At 34.4% G+C, this 22,719-nt stretch overlaps 2 protein-coding genes across 2 annotated transcripts; both read right to left on the reverse strand.

Annotated features, from left to right (window-relative positions):
* Positions 1-235: 235 nt before the first annotated feature.
* On the reverse strand, positions 236-4,362 carry LOC112529695 (UPF0187 protein At3g61320, chloroplastic-like). Its single transcript, XM_025141050.1, has 4 exons — positions 3,661-4,362; positions 2,018-2,185; positions 1,398-1,604; positions 236-768 (listed from the first exon to the last, which is right to left on the reverse strand). Exons 1-4 carry the CDS (start codon positions 4,327-4,329, stop codon positions 547-549), a joined length of 1,266 nt encoding a protein of 421 aa, XP_024996818.1. The 5' UTR covers positions 4,330-4,362; the 3' UTR covers positions 236-546.
* Positions 4,363-7,231: 2,869 nt separating this feature from the next.
* Positions 7,232-18,942, reverse strand: LOC112529299 (serine/threonine-protein kinase BSK7-like). The gene is made up of 11 exons (XM_025140515.1): positions 18,515-18,942; positions 17,527-17,627; positions 16,649-16,866; positions 15,710-15,845; positions 14,741-14,874; positions 13,925-14,030; positions 13,193-13,278; positions 12,030-12,218; positions 10,999-11,151; positions 9,626-9,739; positions 7,232-7,765 (listed from the first exon to the last, which is right to left on the reverse strand). Exons 2-11 carry the CDS (start codon positions 17,606-17,608, stop codon positions 7,508-7,510), a joined length of 1,476 nt encoding a protein of 491 aa, XP_024996283.1. The 5' UTR covers positions 17,609-17,627; positions 18,515-18,942; the 3' UTR covers positions 7,232-7,507.
* Between the last annotated feature and the right edge of the window lie 3,777 nt (positions 18,943-22,719).

The following is a 22,719-nucleotide window of genomic DNA, read 5'->3' on the forward strand; positions in this document are numbered from 1 at the left end:
TGGATTTAATTAAAATCTCCTTTAAGGTTATATGACCTAGATAGAGGGAGGTTTAGAGGAAACCCCTCATACCCTGGTAACCATTCATCTAGATGGTATGCATATGCGCATACAAGAAGTTGTTTCTTGGTTTTTATGCACGTGTGCATACCGGACAAATTGTTACAAGTTACCTGTATGCACATGTGCATACCGTCCAGATGAATGATTATCACTTACCAGAGTGTTCCTCATATTTTCATTTTTTTACGGTTTTACCTTGAATCTGAGTATAAAAACTTGTAGAAGATGAACTTTCTAGAACCGTACCTTTTTCGACAACTTTCATTGTTTTATCATCAAAAATACCTAGGATATATACATATACTACGAATCTATAACTACAACAGGCCGTAATTCGAAATGTGGGGTGCTATTCGTTTAGGTCATTTAACATTCGACATTTTCATTCCTGTTTCATGTGAAAGAAACGAAAACTCGACTCAGGTCTCACCCTAGGTGGACCAACAAAAGGAAAAATGATTTGGATCAATAGCATGTCAAGACTTATCTCGAGGACGAACTGCAATGCCGAGTATTATTCTGTTCGGTTGGGTGACCATTTGATGAAGGGTTCATGGATGCAGCAGCAGCAGCCTCTTTTTTCGCTTTAAGAGTTTCTCGAATCTTTTTCTCGCTCTTCATTGCTTCTTGTACGTGGTTGTAAACGAGCTTGCAGAGCTCGTCTAGAGCAAGCATCTGGAAGGGCTCTTCGATCAGAACTCCAACCTGCAAATTTAGGAAAAAAATGAATCAAAACGCAACAAGGTCTGATTTAGTTCCTATTTAGTGCAATGAAGAATTCTTTTTTTCAATCGACATAACAAAGTTTCAAAATTTTCTATTTTGTACCCATTTTAACCGATCTGCTGATCTTGTAACAGTTGATGATGTGGATAACCCGTTTATGAAATGTTTACGAGAGGGTTATGATGAAGTGGACGATGAACTTGACATCAACGTCATCAAAAAATGTTACAAAATCAGTAGATTAGCAGTCAAAAGAGTAAAAATAGGGAATTATGAAACTTAATTACATTAAATAAGAAAAATTTTAATAACTGTTACTTAACTAAGAAAAACAAATGGAAAAAATTCCTAATTTGGATAACAAAAACTGTATATAGAAACAGACTCCATGAGTGACAATCCTGAACTTGACAAGTCAAATCTAGTCTAAATCAAACAAGCCCAATATATCTCATCCGCAGGTGGGGTATGGGGAATAAGATCCTGACCTCTACCCAAACGAGCTGAGTGGCTGTTTTCGTAAGTCAAATCTAGTCTAAAGTTAAGAACATGTCTTTGACCTTCAAAAGTCGAAGTATAGCCATAGAGAGAGAGAGAGAGAGAGAGACCTCTTCGATGCAGAACAAAGAAGCCGCACTAACAAATGTAGCCGGAACCACGATCCAGTTACAATCATCCCAAAGTATGATCGGAAGGGTAAGATGCCAGAGCACAAGAAATCTTGAGGTCAAACGAGTATACGAAAGTGGGATCGGTATGCCCATGATTTGTTCACAAACACCAATACCTTCATGGAAACAAGAAACTTTTGATTCCTGCAATTCGATGCAGAGAGTTTCACTTTGAGGTCAAATCTATAACTTTACTTTTGAACTGTACATATGTTCGGGGAAAACCCACAAAAAGATGAAAAACTAAGGAACACCCTAATAACTATTCATTTTTCCTTATTTCTATGCACATGTGCATACCAGACAAATCACTTTTGATGCACATGTGCATCCCGACAAATGAATGGTTATTAGGGTGTTCCTTAGTTTTCAATTTTTTTGTAGTTTCCCCCTGAACCCAACCCTATATATATATATAATATATATATATATATATATATATATATTATATATATGGCAATTTGAACCTTGACCTCTATTGAGGTCAAGTAACCCAGATACCACTAGACCAATCACCGGTTGGTGTCAATTCTATAGCTTCTCAGATAGAAATTTACCAGTACAGTTCGCTTAGGCTCTTCCAAATCGAGCAGCTGCATGCTTTGAGAGATGAACTGGATGATGCATCGTGGGCGATGAGTTGAACTCAAAACTATTTCCAAATCAATATCATCAAGTAGATCCTCAAGGTCTCTTCCTATATCAGATTCGTAAATCAAATGGCACTGCATTCAAAGATTTATAAATAAACTAAAGAAAATTTTTACATCCTTAAAAATCGTAAATTTTTATACCATTATTATCAAAAACTAAAGAAGATCTATATGTAAACTTATTCCAATGTGTAACACTAATCTTACACCATTATTATTAAAAACTGATGTAAAATTTGGTGCAAATAGCAAGGGGCCATTTACCATATGCTTAGTTGGGTAAGCGCTTACCAAGTCACATTACCTCACCGGATGAATATGGCAAGTTCCAAGAATCTTACGCAGTAAGAGCGAAGGCAAGGACCAAGAATCTTACCCGGTAAGTGATGGCGACAACTTTTACCACGGTTAGCGCTTGCTGGGTAAGTTGTTACATACGATGTCGTTTTGGTAGACTAAAATCTTATCAGGTAAGTAAGCGATAGCGTTGAATTTTACCGTTAAGCGTTTACCGGGTAAGTGAATGGCTCCTTATTCTTCTTCAATAACATACTTTTAACATCAAAACATAATATTCTAAATATATTCCATTTTATCTATAATTATATAAACTTTTAATAATGCCCTAATATTTATCAACTTCACAAATTGTACCCATATTTTTTACAATAACTTAATAAATTTTATTATTAGTAATGAATTAAATTATTTTATTATATAAAACAAACATTTCATTAAATAATAAAAGTTACATCATAAAAATAAATCCAAAACATTATAATTACTATATTTTTCCCACAAATGGTCAATATAATTTATAATATAATATAGATAACTAGTAAAAACTATTAAAACTCTAGACACTTGTAAAATAACAAATACATAAATTTCAATTGGCAAATTGCATGAAAAAATAACTTATTTAACTTGATTCCTATTTTAGGTAACGTAATTTCAAAACTTCCATTTGGTTAACTAAGATGTAAAGTTTTAAATATTTAAGTACCCACCAGGTACCATGCTGATGTGGCGAGTGATAGGATGAAACTGGGTTGAATAGCAAATAATATTGGGTTGGATACCACATCCCTCGCCACATCAGCATGGTAACCGGTTAATGTTCCAACCAGGTAATACCTGGATAATTAAATGTTTAAAACTTTACATCTTAGGTACCAAAATGGAAGGTTTCAAAGTACGTTACACAAAATAGGAATCTAGGTACATTGTTTTTTCATGCAATTTTTCATCTCAATTTACCAAATCTGCAATTGTAATTATGAAAAATAGTAAAAAAGAATGATGTAAATGAATAGTATTACATCAAATTCGGCCCCATTGGAGAGATGAACTTGGTCAAATTTCCTAAATTCCTTTTGATGGTTAAACCCAAATCAAGAATCATCCATGATCTTGCAAGGATTCTGATCGAACATATAAGTAAATTTAGTTTGAAAAAATATCAAAAAAGAAGATGTTGGCATAATTTCATAGCAACTTTGATGTTCATATAAATCAAAGTAAAGCATTTCTGAAGAATTTCAAACCTTAAGGGCGACTGGAAATGCCACAATATACTGCAAAAGTGCCGTCTTCAAAGAAGAATCCTTCTCCACACTAACAATCACTTGCCTAGCAAAGTCATTTGTTCCAGAAATCACCTTACTCCACGCCTTCCTCCCTTCCTCAAATCTCGAATACGAAGCTTCCGTTCTGAAAACCAACAACAATGCCAACGCCGGTGCTGTTAATTGGTACGGTAAAGAAGAAGCTCTCAGTACCGGAAAAATCTCCGGCAACAAATGCCAGAGAACCGCCGTGTTGTAACTTGCTACAACCGTAGCCACTGACGTAAACGCAATTACCGGCGGCACCAAAGACAAAATCACCCTGGAATTAAGGCTGGAAAGCAAATGCCTAATATGTCTTAGAGAGCTTCTATGGCGAACCCAGTCTTCGTGCTTGTAAAGCGGCCTACTCTGTTTCATACGCCTCTCCTTGATGCCGTCGGCCCAATCTGGGATCGTTCGAAGGATTGAGATGAAGGTGATGGATTTTGGTGGAGATCGGGGATTGGGGGTTTGTGAACAGAGGATTTGGGAGGGTTTTGATGGGAATTTGAGGGATGTTTTGGGGGTGAATTGGAATGGAGAAGACGATGATGAGGAAAATGAAGAAGATGATAGTGTTTGAAAGGGGGATCTGGGGGTAGTCATGGATGGAAATTAGGGTTAGCGTTAGGGTTTGGGGGAATGGGAAGAATGAGGACATGATGGGAGGGGAGTTTTGAGAGAGGTGGAGTGCAGGGTGGTTAAAAGGCAGTTATGTGACTCAGGTTTTTTTACATTTATTTATTTATTTATTATAATCTAAGGAATATTCGTATTTCTGCTTTAAGATATGTACTAAAAATCATAGAATAAATTATATAAAAAAGTAACGTACTTTAACTTATTTTTATTTTGGGTAACGTATTTTTAAAATTTTCATTTTGGTACCTAAGATGTAAAGTTTTAAACATTTCAAAACTTCAAACGTTTGTCAGTTTATAAAAACAAACAATATTATAAATTTAGATTTCAGACTTAAGCACCATCTCTTACTAATCATAAGTAAACTAATTCAGACTTCAGACTTCAACATCTCTTAAAAAACAAACACCATCAAAAAACTTTGAACTCTGAATGCCATTTATAAAAGCCGTTAATAACAATTTTTATAGTTGAACTATCAAAGTAAAATATGTAACTACAAGTAGTTTTGATTGTTTTATAGGTGGTCATTTTGATCCAATGAGTTAAAAATTAAATAATGAAATGGGTCGAACAGGTGAAAAGTCACTTTTACCCTTTTTAAATACATACAACCAAGATAGCAGACTCTGGTAGTGAGGTGATAGTTAAGCTACCAGATTTTTAGGGTCATTTACCAAACACTTATTCGGTAAGTATTTACTGATAAAATTCAACACAATCACTTTCTTATCTAATAAGATTTTAGTCCACCAAAACAACATTTGATGCAAAAATTTACCCGGTAAGTGCTAACCGTGGTAAGAGTCGTCGTCCTCACTTACCGAATAAGACTCGGTCTTTGCCTCGCTCTTACCGGGTTCTCTTCTTGGTTCTTGTCATATTCATCTGGTAAGGTAATGTGACTTGGTAAACACTTATTTGGGTAAGCGTTTGGTAAACGGCCCCTTAGTTTTTTTTTTTCTGCTTATCATGACTATTGCAGTATTTACATGTGTGTTATTTCTAATTGTACACTAGTCTTAATTTATATTCTTAGGGACTGTTTGACGGTTGCTGAATGGTTTGGTACAAGATGATTAAGTGGTCAGAATGATTAAGAGGTTTTCATGATATAGTGTAAAATGAAATATAATTGTCTGGTAATTGTTTACAATGAAATTAGGGCATTGAATGGTTAAGAGAGACTTCAGAGAGTTTTAGAACCATTAAATGCAGACTTTTTTTTGCCAAACATGATTCACCTCTTAATGGAACTATTAAGAGGTAAACAAACAACCTATAGTTCCATTAAGAGGCAACCTCTGAATCGTTAAGAGATGAATTTTGTTTGGCAAAAAAGAGTCTGTCTCTTAATGGTTCTAAAACCCTCTGAATGATTTTGTATCATGGATCTCCCTTAACCATTAAGAGCCCTACCAAACAATTATATTTCATTTTGCACTATATCATGAGAGTCTCTTAATCATTCTGCACCAAATCATTCAGTAATTGACAAACAGGTCCTTACCTATAGATCCTACTTCTACTATCCTAAAGCACTCTTCAAAATTTAGCGTGTGCAACTTTCATACCCTAAAAAAATATTCTACTTTCAAATATCAGTTGAGCGGATGCACGGGATCTGTTGGAGCCTTCATAGGTCCACCCCCGAAAATAAGTTACACAAGTATAGACGTAAATGCTAAAAGATTTAGGAGCCTTTATTGGGATATCTTTACACGAAGAAAAACCATCAAACCAGCTTTACAAAATCGATATATAGGACTCAAAACTTTCCATCTTAAGGTCGATATGAATCTCCTATTTTTATTATCAAACCGTTATATGGTCTTTAATAATAAACAACGAACCCAATGCATCAAAATCCATCGACTTGACGACCAACTAAAAGTCTTCGTCTTCGACTTGAATCGTTAAAAGATGATTCTTGTTTGGCAAAAAAAAATCTGCCTCTTAATGGTTCTAAAACCTTCTGAATGATTTTGTATCGTGGATCTCCCGTAACCTTAAGAGCCATGATTTCATTGTACACAATTACCAAACAATTATATTTCATTTTGCACTATAGCATGAGTCTCTTAATCATTCTGACCACTTAATCATTCTGCACCAAACCATTCAGCAATTGCCAAACAGCCCAGCCACATTTTGCACTAAAAGACCATTTTCATGACTCGAACCCAAGGAGACCACATTCACAGATGATTAACCTTCGTTTGCATCTTAATGGAACAAAAGAGCGATGGAAAGAATGTTAAATGATGGAAAAACCAAGAAACAAATAGAAACAAATAGAAGGGCAAGGTAGTCATTTTGTACAAAGAATGTCAATTGAAGCTGAAAAACTCAAAGAAACAAAAAGAAGAGCATAGTAGTCATTTTTGTACAGAGAATGTCAAATGAAGCTGAAAAACTCAAGAAACGAAAAGGGCAAAATAGTCATTGTGTATAAAGCATGTCAACTGAAGCTTTAAAAACTCATGAAACAAAGAGAAGGGCAAAATAGTCATTTTGTACAAAGAATGCCAAATGAAGCTGAAAAACTCAAGAAACAAAGAGAAGGGCAAAATAGTCATTNAGGGCAAAATAGTCATTTTGTACAAAGAATGCCAAATGAAGCTGAAAAACTCAAGAAACAAAGAGAAGGGCAAAATAGTCATTTTGTACAAAGAACTCAAATAAAGCTGAAAAACTCAAGATACAAAGAGAAGGGCAAAATAGTCTTTTTGTACAAAGAATGTCAAATGAAGCTGCAAAGTGAAAACCCGAGAAACAAGGAGAGGAGCAAAAGTCAATTTGTACAAAACATGTCAAACGAAGCTGAAAAACCAAGAAACAAAGAGAAGGGCAAAATAGTCATTTTGTACACAAACTACACATGTATTGTCAACTGAGTTCTTGCTTTACAATCAGATTCCCATCAAATCTGTTTCTAACTTTCTCAATACACAATTTACTCCACATGTAAAAGAAAAAAAATTAAGAAAACCAACACCAAACCCAAGGGCAAAACCGTCATTTTAAACCATACGAAGACGCCGTCTTTCATCGGTCATTTTTCGTACAAAAGAAGCAATTAAGTCTACGATAAAAAAAAGGCAGAGATTTACAGTATTATACGATGACGAAACCAACATGGTTATTGTCCATTAATGGTGGTTCCGTTTTTCTTGGCTTCGAGAGTGGCCGCCTCCTTGAGAGCAACATTGGCTTCGGTTTCCATTTTAAGGGCGAAAAGTGAGGCAGCTTGTAGATACGAAGCAATGTGCCATATGGGCGAGATGACTTGTGCTTGCATAGCATCGCCTAAGGCTTCTTGAGGCATGTCGTTCATGAGGTACGATAAACTGCGACGAGCGTATACCGTTGGAGACACCATAGGTCCGTATTCAATGAACTGCAGACAAAGATAGATAAACGGTTTACAAGTATTCAATTAAATGCATGTATCGGAAGAACCAACCATGTGGTAAAAGATTTGAGGGCATGTATGCATGCATCATGAGGTCCATGAGCATGTATGCATGCATATGGAGGTCCACGAGCATGTATGCATGTATCTGGAGGTCGAAGCGCATGTATGCATGTATCTGGAGGTCGAAGATCATGTATGCATGTATACGGAGGTCCAAGGGCATGTATGCATGCATCTGAAGGTCCAAGGGCATGGATGCATATATCAGAAGGTTCAAGACAAGACACTATAACAAAATCGGGTTTATAGGACACTAAAAAGTGGTTAAGGGCCTTGTTGTTAGCAGCTTAATGAGCTTAATGGGACTCGCAGCTTATTCGGTCAGTTATACATGACTGTTTGGTAGTGACTTAGTGATATAAAAAGTGGCTTATTCAGTAAACTTCTAAAGGGAAACTCTATGCAGAAAGCCAAGAACCTACCCCCCCCCCCACCCACATTTAAAAAGCATGCTCTTTCCATCTATGAAAAAACTCTCCCAAACAAAAACCTTCCTAATTTATATAGACAGATTAATCCACACAGACAGCTTTATCCATACAGAGCTTGATGAAAAACCAACCAAACAACCCCTCCTAATAGATTACATTATAGGACTTAACTTTACAGGATCAAACACTTGTCTCTTACCTAAGAGTGTTGTAATAAGTTTATATAACGGTTTTAACAAGCTTTTTTAGGACACTTTTGAAACAAAGTGTCCTATTAGCCCTTTTATATGACACTTTTGAGAAATGTGTCCTATAAGCACATATTTTTTATAGGACATTTGTTTTATAAGACTTTTCAAATAGTGCTGTATAAAAAGGCTAATAGGACATTTTGTATCAAAAGTGTCCTAAAAAGCTTGTTAAGACGCCCAAAAGTGTCCTATAAACTTATTACAACACTTTTAGACAGAACACACGAGTGTTTGGTCCTGTAAACTTAAGTCCTATAAAGTAGTCTATTAGGACAAGACAATTTTGGTTTCTTATAAGCCCGAATTTGTTGTAGTGAGAGCATCTATGAATGTATCAGAAGGACCAAGCACATGTATGCATGCATCTGAAAGTCCAAAAGCATGCATGCAACGGTCCAAGAGCATGTATGAATGTATCCAAATGTCCAAGAGCACGGATGCATGTATGAATCAATCTATATGCATGTAGAGTCAGGTTCATACGAGAACAATAACTAAATAAGAGAATATGAAAACAGTAGAATCACATGTGATTTTAAATCAGGTGTAAAATCACATGTGATTCACGCGACTTTGGCTGCGACCGCATACCCTTGTGTTGACCGTCAGTGTAAAATCACATGTGATTTTGCACATGATTTGGTCATTTTCATATTCACTTATATAGTTATTGTTCTCGTTTGAACCTCCCTCTATGCATGTATGCATGTATTATACAAATTCTAAAGTATCCGAAGAAGTTAACATCTTACTTCTTACGCCATGAAAATTGCAAGGATTTTCATTTTTGGATGACGTATAGAAATTGCAACTTTTCCGTTTTTGAAAAAGCTCAAAGCTAAAATTATTTATTTACCCATCATCATCATTACATGTTACTCATGCTAGTGATTATTGTTCATAAGATTCCTTCGTTGTTGAAGGGTATTTTAGACATTTCACCAACATCCATTAATATTCTAAAAATCACAAAATTGTTATATATGTGAGAATTTGTTTGATAATGTAGATGAAAAAAATTAAGAAATCATCGATGGTCGAGTGATTAAGAAATCAACTGGTGTCGTAGATAAATATAAAAACCGAGCAAAAGAGAAGACCTGGGTATAGCATTCGATTGCGGTGCTAAATTCTTTGTGTCGAAATGCAGTATCACCCTTCTTTTTCGAGTTTAACGACTCTTGCATTTGATCGGTCCACATTTGAAACGAGAGCTGAAACAAGAAACCACAAAAGTAAGCAAATATGTATCGAAGGCCAAAAAAACCCGAGATGGTAAAAGACAAAGAGGGTTTCTATGACTCAAAAGTCAAAACCCGAGACCTTCGGGTCAACCTTGTTGGATTCTTGGATTCAACTTTATAAATAAATATCATAGCAATGTCCATTGATGTAGGTAAACGGCCGAAGCCATAAATACCATGATCAATTTCTTCATTTCATAAAATTACTATTGTGTGTGTGTGAATTTAGAGATGCATAATGGGCCTGAGGGCAGAGACCGGCCCGGCCCGCTTACACGAATGACTGTAACAGGCCCTGTCCGGGACCAAAAGCCTGATCAGTCCTACACTTTTGTATCGGGGACCGGTTAAGAACCGGTTATTGTAAAACCTGGTCCAAGCCCACCTGGTCAAAAAGTAAAAAACATAGCTGTTTTTTGGTTTGTCTGTTTTATTTTCTAACTTGTACAAAGACAACTTGCCCCTCATAACGGCTAGTTTGAGGGGCATTATAGGAAATCTAATTTGTTCACTAAGGTATATATGAGAGTGTGTGTGTGTGTGTGTGTTCTATAATTCGGGAAGAAATTAGTAGAAAAGAGTAAATAGGACTGGTTAAGGACCAAAACCGGTTCGGGCCCAAATTTCAAGACCAGGACCATTAGGCTGCGTTTGGTACATGGGACGGGACATGACAGGACGGGACAAAACCCACTGTCCCATGTTTGGCGCAGCATGAGACAGAACAAGAACTCACTGTCCCACGTTTGGCGCGACATGGAACAGGGACAAGAACAGGGACAAGGTGGGACAGCATGGGACAAAAGAGATGTTTTCTTGTTCCACCAAAATAGGTGGAACAAGATGGGACAAGAATGAGACAAAAACTAAAATATTACTAATCTAGCCTAGTTTGATATATAACCTTAATCTAGTCCTAGTCGTACCAAACACCAGACATACTCCTGTTATGTTCAATCCTGTCCCGTCCAGTCCAGTCCTGTCCAGTCCTACCCTCTTGTCCTATCCTGTCCAGTTCTGTCCTATTCAGCCCAGGCCTCTGAAAGTACCATATTATGTCGTTTTCTTGTTGGACTAGTCTCGGCAGGACCGGTCTTAGTGCATCTTTATGTTAGAAAGCTTTAAGCAACTTTTTTGAGCAAAACAAATCATACAAACGAATTTTTAACGAAAGTGAAACCATCCCGGATGCCTAATGTAAGATCGATATCATTTAGAATATATATAACCTCGGTTGTTTGTCCTTCGTCATCTTTATACGAAAGCTTTTCCATGACCTCATGCATTGCCGTCAAATCCATTCGCAAGCAAGCTTCACCAAGTGGAGATCGAGGCGAGAATGAAGAAGTCGTTTGGATGCCCATCAAAACGTAAGAAGGAACCTACGTGTCAAAAACAAAGTGATTTCATAACAACATCGAGTCGAAGCAATTTGCACAATCATAAGATGATCTTTAGTTTCTACAAACATCGTAGGGTAAAACGGGTGGACCCACATACACAAAGAAGTAGGGGCGGATTTAAGATGGCCACCCCCCCCACCCACCCACCCCCACCCAGGGGTGGTGGATGTGCACCGGCTCTAAAATTCAGGGGCCACTAAAGGTGCATCCACTTTAATTTGATGTGTGCTCCTCTAAGTTAACAGAAAGTGATTACAGCTTGGGATGAGATCGGTACTGGATCAGTACCGGAAAAAATTGGACAAAAAATGAGGACCGGATACCGAACCGACTGTACCGGTTTTTTCAGTATAATCCCGGTACCAAATACCGAAAACCAAAATTCACGGATTTTTGGGACCAAATACCGAATATGAGAATTCGGTATCGGTTAGGTACGGGACCGTTTCGGTTCGAGAAAAAGGTATGAGAAGCTGCCTACCGGTAGTGTTGTTGCATGCGGCATTAGAGGTTGCAAGTTTGAATCTTTTCGACTCTTTCTTTCACTTTTTGGTAACAACAACCGAAAAGAAGAGGAAAAAAAACATTTGGGTGTGCAAAAAGCCACTTGAATGTCATTTTTAATTAAATCGTACTTTTCATAATTAAATTATGTTTTATTTTATATTATGCCAATTTTTTTGTGCCCTCGCTTGGAAATTATTTTTTGGATCCCCCTATGAAAGAAGTAACCTCTAATCGTTGCTTGAAGGCTCACCCCCACAAACATCGTAGAATCACGTAAGATGAAGTTTGATCTACAAATGGTGTAGATGATAAAAAAGACATTATTCACAAGGGCAAAAAGGTCAACTAACCTCGGTCTCCTTTTGAAGAGAAACTAGAGCAGACACAACAGACTTTGGATTTGGGCGTTCTCGGGGTTCATATTGCAAACAACGAGAAGCCAAACGCACCAACTCGGTTCCATCATCATTAGAGAATTGTCCTTCTAGGCATGAATCCGTGAGCATTTGAAGGTTCCGATCCCTTATCAAATCAAGAGCCTAAGACAATGAACCAGGAGTCAAATATATATACGATTCAAGATGGATTATATAGGTCCAAAAGAAAGTTGAAATGAAAACCATAAATACTTTGCAAACCGTGAGAACCGGTATATGCATATAGGGACAGGTTCAGGGAAAACCGCAAAAAAATGAAAAACTGAGTTATACCCTAGTAATCATTCTTGGAGCAACATTGTATGAGAACATATTACCCTATTCGGGGACAAGGGTCTTTCAAGCCTTTCCTTTTTTTACAAATCTGGTAAGGTGGGTATCTGTACTGTATGCACATGTGCATACAAGTAACTTATAAGTAATTTTTTCCAATATGCGCATGTGCACACCATACATATGAACGGTTATCAAGGTGTTCCTCGGTTTTTTATTTTATGAGTGGTTCTTCTTGAACCTCACTTTGTGCATATATATGCGTGTGCATATACATTATCAAAACATGCATCACTAGTTAGTATGTTCATCAATGTATATGTACTATATATGCAAGTAGTGATAAGTTCAAATAAGAAGGCTAAATATCGTGACAAGGTAAGAACGGAATATTCATATGTGAATCATTGAAAAAATCTATTTGAAGATGCATATATGATAATATGAACCCATATGAATAATTTGTAACGTCGATTCACATATGCATCTTCAAATAGATTTTTTCAGACTTTTTCAGATTATTCATATGGGTTCACAGATGCATCTTCAAATAGATTTTTTCGGACTTTTTCGCTCATTCACATATGAACCTTCCCTTCACCTTCCCTTCTTACCTTTTCATGATATTTAGCATTCTTGTTTGAACCCACCCCTATACAAGTATATATGCATTGGTGCGTATATTCATTGAAATTCACGTAGTGTATATAGTTCTCACGGTTCTCAAAATATTTATAGTTCTCGTTTAAACCTTCCCCTATAGATATGAGGTGTTCAAATATCGCGAGAAGGTATATACTTACATGGCTAGGAGGGATATGCTTCCCACTAAGAAGATCAAGCAAAAGAGTCCCAAAGCTATATATGACACTTTCGGGAGTCACTCTCCCTACACAAAATTAAAAAAACGTAAGATCTCATCTGTTTTGGTCATTTAACGAATCTATTTGTTGGTTTTGTTTATGACAAAATGCATCCAAATATAGCGAAATTTTTCTTGGTTCCTATTTAGTGTAACAAATATATTTTTTTCCACAATCAATTTAACAAAAGTTCCAAAATTTCCTATTCTATGGCAAAAAGTTTCAAATTTTCCTAACTTTCACCCACTTTGACCGTTAACCTGTTGATTTTATAACATTCGATGACGTAGATGTAAAGTTTATCGTCCACTTCGTTGTAACCCTTTTGTAAAAGGGTATCTACGTCAACAAATGTTACAAGATCAGCATGATAACGATCAAAATGGGTACAAATTAAAAAAGTTTGAAACTTCGTTACATTGGTTGATGGAAAAATTATCCGTTACTCTAAATGGAAAAAAAACTAAACTTTATTCCATTCTGATGCATTTTGCCATTTTGTTTAATATAGTCTTTGACATAATTCTGTAATACCCTTCAACAACGATAAGAGAATCTTGTAGTTCAATGGATAAATACATAATAATACTAATTGGAAACTCTCAAAAATGGAGGCATCGGCAATTTTCATGGGACAAAAGAAGTAGTAAGTTCATTGAAATGTAAACATACCGGTTCTCAAATACTCCGGAGGTGTAAATGCAAGATTTGTACTATAACTTTTCCCATCCCTACTGTTCTTCATGAGACCAAAACATGATAGTCTCGGGTTACCTTCCTGTAAGAATCTAATGCATGAATAAACGGATACAACAAAGATTCAAGAGAACGATCAAAACCAGGGTTACCCAAGAGGTCAAGGGTTCAAACCTCACCAAAGGTGAGGAGTGTGCATGAGTATTTTCTATATATATAGGGTCAAGTTCATGGAAAACTGCAAAAAATGAAAAACCCGAGGAATACCTCGGCAACTGTTCAACTTGACGATATGCACATGTGCATACAAGTAATATGTAAGCAATTTGTCTCGTATGACACGTGCATATAAACCAAGAAACAACTTAAATTACTTGTATGCACATGTGCATACCGTCTAGATGAATAGATGAATCATGAATGGTTACCACCGTGTTCCTCATTTTTTTTTCATTTTTTGGGGGTTTTTCCATAAGGGTTGGCTTCTAGTCACAATGAGAGTTAAGGTGAGAAGCGTAAGAAGGGATCTCCACCCTTGGATGCACATTAGAATGAGATGCACCAAGATGCACCGGATCAATCCCCGTATCAAACGCTATTCATGGGTGGGTTTGAGATTAAAGGAGATTAAAGGTGATTAAAGGCCCAGATCCCTTCTTACACTTCTCACTTTAAATCTCTTTCTCAAACGATCCTTCGCCTTTTTCATAATATATATATATATATATATATATAATATGTATATTATACTTCACAAAGACTAAAGAAAATAGGAAAAAATCAAAACTTCACCTCATCAAACAAAACCCGGTAAGCATTGAGGTCGTGATAAAGAGCACGACCTTTACTTGTACAATACTCAAGAGCTTCTGCAAGATGTAGCACAACCCTTAATCTCATTGCCCACTTCATTGGTTGTGATTCCCCTGAATCATTGGAGCTTTTACATTGTAAGTCACAATACTGAAAGGAAAACCATAGAACAAATTGCATGAAAATGCAACGTACTTTGGTCCGATTCTTATTTTGTGTAGCGTACTTCTACAACCTTCATTTTGGCACCACATATGTGATGTCTCAAGCATTATTAGATGAATGTATATGTAAAGTAGGTACCTATATGTTTGAGATGTCATATCTAATGTACTGAGATGAAAGTACCGAAAGTACGTTACACAAAATAGGAATCAAACCAAAGTATGTTGTATTTCCATGCATTCTCATATATAAACTAAGTATGTAAATGTTTGAGATGTCACATTTGAGCTACTAAAATGAAAGTTTGAAAGTGTCTTGCACAAAATGGGAATCAAGCCAAAGTATGTCGCGTTTTCATGCATTTTCATATTAAACTACATACCTAAATGTTTAGAATGTCAAATTAGAGGTACTAAAATGAAGGTTTTGAAAGTGCATTACATAAAATGGGCATCAGACCAGAGTACGTTAAATTTTCATGCGATTTGCCACATCCTCATATATAAACTAAGTATGTAAATGTTTGAGATGTCACATCTGAGGTACTAAAATGAAATTCGTGAAAGTGTGCAACACAAAATGGGATTCAGACCAAAGTACGATGCATTTTCATGCGTTCTCAGATGTAAAGTAGGCACCTAAATGTTTGAGATGTCATATTTGAGGTACTAAAATGAAAATTCTGAAAGTATGTTACATAAAATAGGAATCAGACCAAAGTACGTTGCATTTTTACACAATTTGCCAAAAACCATAAGGGTGGTGGGGTGGGGGTGTCCTTACAGTGAAAAAGATGTTTTGCGAGTGTGTTATTGGGCATGTACTCGGCCACAAGTAGCCTCTCGTCATCTTGACAACAGCAACCGAGGAGATTAGCAAGCCTAACATTACGCAGCTGGCCAACAGATTTCGCTTCTTCCTGAAGTTATTAAAGATCCTTTCTCAAATTTCAATTCAATGATGGTCAATGCTTGATAGAAATTAAAATGACATGAATGCCCCAATCAACATACTCCCTCCGTCCCAAAATAAATTTGAAAAAGGCACATACTTTTAGAGAGTGTGTAACTATTATATTTTTTAATTAACAAAATGACAATTTTACCCTTAATAATCATGGAAGTAATGAATTTTCCATCTCATAATTAAGGGTAGAATTGGAAAGTAGGCACTTACTTCTGAAAATGGACACTTATTTTTGGGACAAACTAAAATAGAAATGCGGACATCTATTTTGGGACCAGGGAGTATATAAAAGACTGTAAAATCCTAGTATAATCCCATCTATCAGAGGTCATCTAGCAAAAGTACTAAAAATAAGAAAGATTCCTATTTCATAACAGTGACTAAAATGGAACCTTTACGTTTAGCTTCACAGATGCTCCTAATCGAAGGGTATTTTAGACATTTGACTAAAAAGTCAACCACTTCCCTCAAACTATGTGTCTAGGCAAACGTTATAATTTTCAAGCGACAAAAAGAGGAACACTTTACGGGTGTTTCCAATAATAAATACCAGTTATATGAACCGAAAAAACAGTTAATTCCTCGTGTCCCAAAATGAACCATGAGACTCTAAAAGACTCTGACCAACGGCTGACCGAATTCATCTGATCTTTTTTAGATTATTTTTACTAAAGTTCATGAGGAGTGTGCATGAATATTTGCCGTATGTAAATATTATATACTTCAAAAGAAAACCATATGAGTTTGATATTGTACCATAAATTGTCGAGAATCAGGCCAAGCTGATCGATTAAAGCGTTTTACGGCTATCCTCATTTGATTCTCGAGTTTCCCTTTATAAACAACATTTGGAGCCTTCTCACCATGCTCAGAAACAATGTTCTCTACAGCAAAACCAGATGTTGCATTTTTAAGTTGATCCAATGTGAATTCTTTGAATGCGGTTGGATCACTTGCCTCCTCGTCTTTATTCCCTAAAGAAAAAGTAAAAAAACATGTTATATTTGATCAATAAAATCACACTCTTCGAGGTAAAGGCCAGGTATGCGTACATCTCACTGCCAAACCCTTCTTTCAAATGAGATTTATCATATCCGTTTGGTTTGGTTTATTTGTTCAACAAAGAGGGGTACTCTACCATCATGCCAAGAATATACAAACATTTGATTTTACCAAAGGGACATTGGCCTAGCAGCATCCGGTTATCGGTAGAGTCCAGGAGGTCAAGGGTTCAAACCTCATCAAAGGTGAGAAATGTGTGTGATTTTGCTATATATATATATATATATATATATATATATATATAGGGTCAGGTTCAAGGGAAAACCGCAAGAAAATGAAAAATTGAGGAACACCCTTGTAAATGTTAATCTGGTATGCACATGTAATTTGTAAGCAATTTGTCCGGTATACACATGTGCATATAACATGCACACGTGCATGAAAACCAAGAAACGGCTTCAATTACTTGTATGCACATGTGCATACCATGCAAATGATTGGTTATATGGGTGTTTCTCAGTTTTTCATTTTTTTAGCCCTGAACCAACGAACCTCCCTCCCTCCCTCTCTCTCTCTCTCTCTCTCTCTCTATATATATATATATATATATAATACTAAAAAAAAGTACATACCAACATTCGGGTCCTCAAGAACCGATGAATCTTCTGGTGAAGCGAGACAACATGGGATCAGCTTGGTGCATAGCGAACCCATGTCGGATCTCCAAACCAACCTGTGTGGCAAGAATATGAAACACTTCAAGAAAATCTCGAAACAAATCTTTTGTATCACATCCATTCTTGTTACGAGTAATCAAGCAAAAGACCGATAACCACACAGAGATTCCAGGATGGGATGTATGCAGACCTGAACTTTACCTCCAAAAAGCAGATGGAAATATTTATTTCTAGACTCTAACAACATACTAGGATTCAGAGGATGACGTCATACCCTTTTTGCAGAATAAAAACATACTAGGATTCATATAATCTATATAATGTAGGACTCTATAACTACATAAAGTCTTCTCATACAAGACTTATTCCATAAACAAGTATTTACTATACAGATAAAACAATACAAATGATGTACTTATAGACTACAAGAAGAGGTTTTCTCCATTGACTTTTGTGAGTCAAACTAAATGTTTTTTAACTTCAAAATTGACAATAAAACTATATTCTTTGCTTAAAAAGAGTTAATTAACTACATTTTGTTATAAAATCTGAGTTGAATCTAAATTTAGCAATATCAGATCATCAAACTGAACAGATTCATCAAAGATAACTTCTATTTGCAATCCAGATGTTCATCTCCTAAATTACTTGCTGTTTGATGAACATAAACATACTCTGTTTTACATATATACATACACATATATAAACAACTAAAGATCTTGAACAGTAATTCAACTAAATTGTGATAGAATAATAACAGAAAACAAAGGGGAAGATCTCAAATTTCAGAAAATACTAAGAACATGAAAAGAAAATGGAGGATTACAGATCAATTGAGATGATTATGAGTCAAGAATGAAACTGAATAAACCAAATTCAATCTTTGAACTCCAAAGAGAGAAACCCAAAAGAGGAAAAACCAAAAAAGACCTTAAAATCATACCTTTGTTATATAATTATCTCTTGGTTCTGAAGTCAACTAATAAACGAAAAAAGTCAACTTTCTTCCCCCCCTTTCTGATTCTGAATCACAATCACCCAAAAAGAACCACTAACTTTTTTACGAGGTTCCTAAATCTTCTAGAGCAAGTCAAAATTGAAAACCCTTTTCTTGATCAAATCAAATCCAACTGATAAACCCCATTTCCAAGTTCCTACAGGATCCACATTTTCGCCTTGAATTCCAAGATTGCCCCCAGACAGAAGAACTTTATTGGGCTTCCAAGATTCAAAGAATTCTGTGGTCGGGAGTCAACAAAGGAAGAATTTAAAGAAGGGTGTTTTGGGAAACATCAAAAAAGTTCTTGATTTTTGGTTTCAAGAAACAAAAACCCAATCTTGTGATCTTAAAAATGGTATACAAAAAGACACAAAAAGATTGATCTTTTTGGGTAGTTTTTGTAAATCTTGAATTTGTGAAAACCCTAGAAAGATGAAGTGATGTTTATTGCTTTATGTGTGAATGGGAAGCAGTGGCACCTTGGTATGATTTGCATAAATTGACATCTATGAAACCGAGTGAACCATATGAAATAATGCCAATTTTGATGAGTTTTTTTTAATATAATTGTTTTTTATTTTAATATTTTAATAAATATTAGAAATGCCATAAGTAGAAATACCAATTTTTATGTATTATTAATATTAATTTCTTTTTATTTTAATATTTTAATAAATTATAATAAAAGACATAAGTAGAAAGCTCATTCACTACTTGACTTATTGAAAATATTCTCCCGTTAAAGAGATATGTTTGATCAATTCATAATATAAAATAATATTATTATGTTGTTATCAAAAAGATGTTTTTTTTTATATTTTTATATATATACTATATTATAAAGTATTTGATAAAAACTTTTAGAAATCATTTTTTATACATGAAGTACTGTTTATTGATGCATATTACTTAAAATTCAATATTACAAGTAACCTTGCGTAAGTACAACTTATTAAAGCTTTATTCTTAAATTCGTGTAACTAACTGTAGATAAACATAATCAAATACATGATAAACATTCATTTAAATATAGAAAATCTAAAATATAATTAAGATAATCATTGAGTTTTAATATAATATTTAATTATTATCTTTTTAAAAAAATTATATTATTAAACCAAAAATAAATTAGTTTGTTATTAAATCTAAATTAAATTATAATAAAAAATTGAATTAAATAAATTACACAAAAAAAAGAACTATTAAATAGTTAATTTGATACTAATATCGGTTTTTTTTTTCAAATTTATATTTCATTCATAAATAAAAACATTATTGTTTTTCACAAAACCACATAAAATCGTATTATATCGATAAAGATAAAGAATAAAAACTAAACGTTAAAATCGAGATTTATCTCGTTGCATTGCTCGAGTTTCTCTTCTAGTAAAACATAATTAAGCAAATAATTTTAATAATATTTTTTATCAATAAGTAAATGCTAAAAATACATGTTAAAAATGAATTTGTTAAAAACATTTACAACAAATGTATTAAAATAGACGTTTTGACATTCTTTTTAGTTTAGCAGTTATGCTAAAACATGAGTATTTAAAAGTATCTCTCTACCAGTCTATTAGGATGTCTCAGCTGCATACATCATTGTACTTCCACTTGAACAAAGGTTGGCATGTGGGCAATATAAAAATTGTTCTTTCCAGTAGTATCGTTGTTGTTGTTTTTTTCAGCTTTTGTTGTTGCCGAAACTATATGGTATGGTTCAGTGACTACCTCCATCGAATTATTCCACAATTCACAAGAACATTCTGTAGTTTTAGTAAGAGGGGGGAGGGTTAAGGATTTACCTGGTGTGAGATTAACAGCTATATTATTATGAAAATTATAGTGATTTAGAAGAAATTTATGCTCCGATAGCTATTTTACGTTGTATATTAAAATGGAAAAATAATTAAAAAAACGAAAATCTCTAAATTTAGATAAATCTATAACTCTGTATAAGAGAGATAAATATTACTTCAGTTAATTCCTCCAATAAAAGGTATTAAAAATAAATATTTATAAGAGAAAAATAATAGTTTATTAATTATATTAAATATTTTAATAATATAATTAAATACTATAATTGTTAAATAGTTATTAGAGTTGACTTAATTTTTTTAGAGATTTTGATTTTTTGTACTTTATTTAAAAAAAATTATAACATATCTGTTGGAGACTTAGGTGGCGTTTGTTTTTTAAGAGATGTTGAAGTCTGAAGTCTGAATTCACTTCTGATTTTTAAGAGGTGGTGCTGAAGTCTGAAATCTGAATCAATCAGACTGTTTGTTTTTTGCGTCTGAAATCTGAAGTTTGAAGATGAGAGATCGAGAGTTGATATGATTGACAGTTGACAGAGTTGAGAGATGATAGATCGAGACATAAGAGTTGATCCAGAGAAATCGAGCGTAAAGAGATCAAAGTAGGTAGGCGACGATTTGAAATAAGAGGTAATAATAAGAGGTTTCTCAACCACTTAAATTTTCAGACCTAATAAGAGCTTTTAAGCTCTTAATTGAAAAAAAAAAAAACACACTGAATCCTCTTATGTCTGACCGATTCAGACTTAAGAGGACATTAAGAGCTTTTTTATTAAAAACAAACAGCTCATTTGGAAAAAAGAAATTCAACATCTATGTTATATTTTTTTCCCTTCTTCCAAATTTGGAGATTTTTCTTCATTATCTTTTTTTTTTCTATTTATAAAAAAAAATTAGCATATCTGTTGGAGCAATTTTTTTCTAAATCTTAAAATTTTGTAAAATAGTATAGTTGTTGGATTTTTTAAATAAATAAAATTTATTTCTCAATTATTAATAAATAAATAAAAGAAAATGGGGAACAAGCCAACAACAATGTGTGGGAGAGACAGATGGTTGTATGATTCCAAAAGCCACCACATTTTTTTTATTTTTTTTATTTTAAAAACCCATTTTTTACAAAATAAATATAACACTCTAATTTATTTATTCTTTAAAAAATCACACGATTATAGAAATATGTAATTATAATATTTATTAATTAATAAAAAATAATTTTATTTTAAATTATATAAAAATAAATGTTTTATGTCTCATAATCAAAGATAGAACGGAAAAATGGTCTGGTTTTAAAAGTTGACGATTATTTTCATACAAATTAAAATAATAATGTAGACATTTATTTTATGACGGAGGACGTATAAATTAATAAAGTATTAACTAAATATTTAAAATAGAATTAAAAGATCATGAATTAAAATAAGCACAAGACTGAGGTGGATCCATTTTTCTCGAGACTGAACAGTTTTTTATTTTAGATTGATAAAGTTTGAGAACTGGTCTAAAAAAGGAACGATTAAAAAAGACCCAACCCAAGGACCATTTATAGGCAAAAGTCCGTTTTGGTTCTCAAAATTCAAAAAGGTGCAGATGAAGTTCGAAAATCAGTCCTTCGTTTTACCCAAAACCAGTCTGATCAAAGCCTGAAAAACCAGCCAAACTTGTTGTTGTGACTCGAATTAGTTATTATGACTAAAATATTAAAACAACAACTTGTGATCATCAATGGTGAAATTAAAGTAAGAAATTTTATAAAGTATTTTAAAGATATGCCTATTTTTTCGTGTGTCTTAAACTTTTAAACCGAACATGCAATACAAATGGATTTTAGTTAAATCCCTACTGGAAACATTACAGTACATTTATTTACGTCATATGAATTGACATTTTTAACCTACTTTTTAAGGCCTTTAAAGCTTTAATATCTATGTTACTGATATCAAAATCTGTCAGGAACGAAATTTTACCTCCACAAGATACGTAATTTGACTGGTAGCTATGCTGAACTCCATGTTGATTTTCCTAATCAACGTCCGTAAAAAGAAACTGTCACAATTCCTCGAAAGGTGATATTTCTTAAGAGAAAGGCGGTGGGAGATTACATGTGTAGGTGACAAGACAGGGCTCCATTAAGAAGAATGGCCTTAGGTGTTTTCTTTTATCAATAAATTTGCCAGAAGTACTGCCGTATTTCTTAGGAGGAAGGTGGTGGGAGATTACATGTGATGGTGACAAGACGATGATGGGAAGGAGAAGGGGGCGACAACGACGGGAAGTGCAAGTGATGGCCAGTAACGATGATGGACAAAATCCTGTTGTGCTGTAATCTAA

The sequence above is a fragment of the Cynara cardunculus genome, assembly GCF_001531365.2.
Source record: "Cynara cardunculus var. scolymus isolate 2C chromosome LG 16, CcrdV1, whole genome shotgun sequence".
In the NCBI taxonomy this organism is placed as follows: domain Eukaryota; kingdom Viridiplantae; phylum Streptophyta; class Magnoliopsida; order Asterales; family Asteraceae; genus Cynara; species Cynara cardunculus.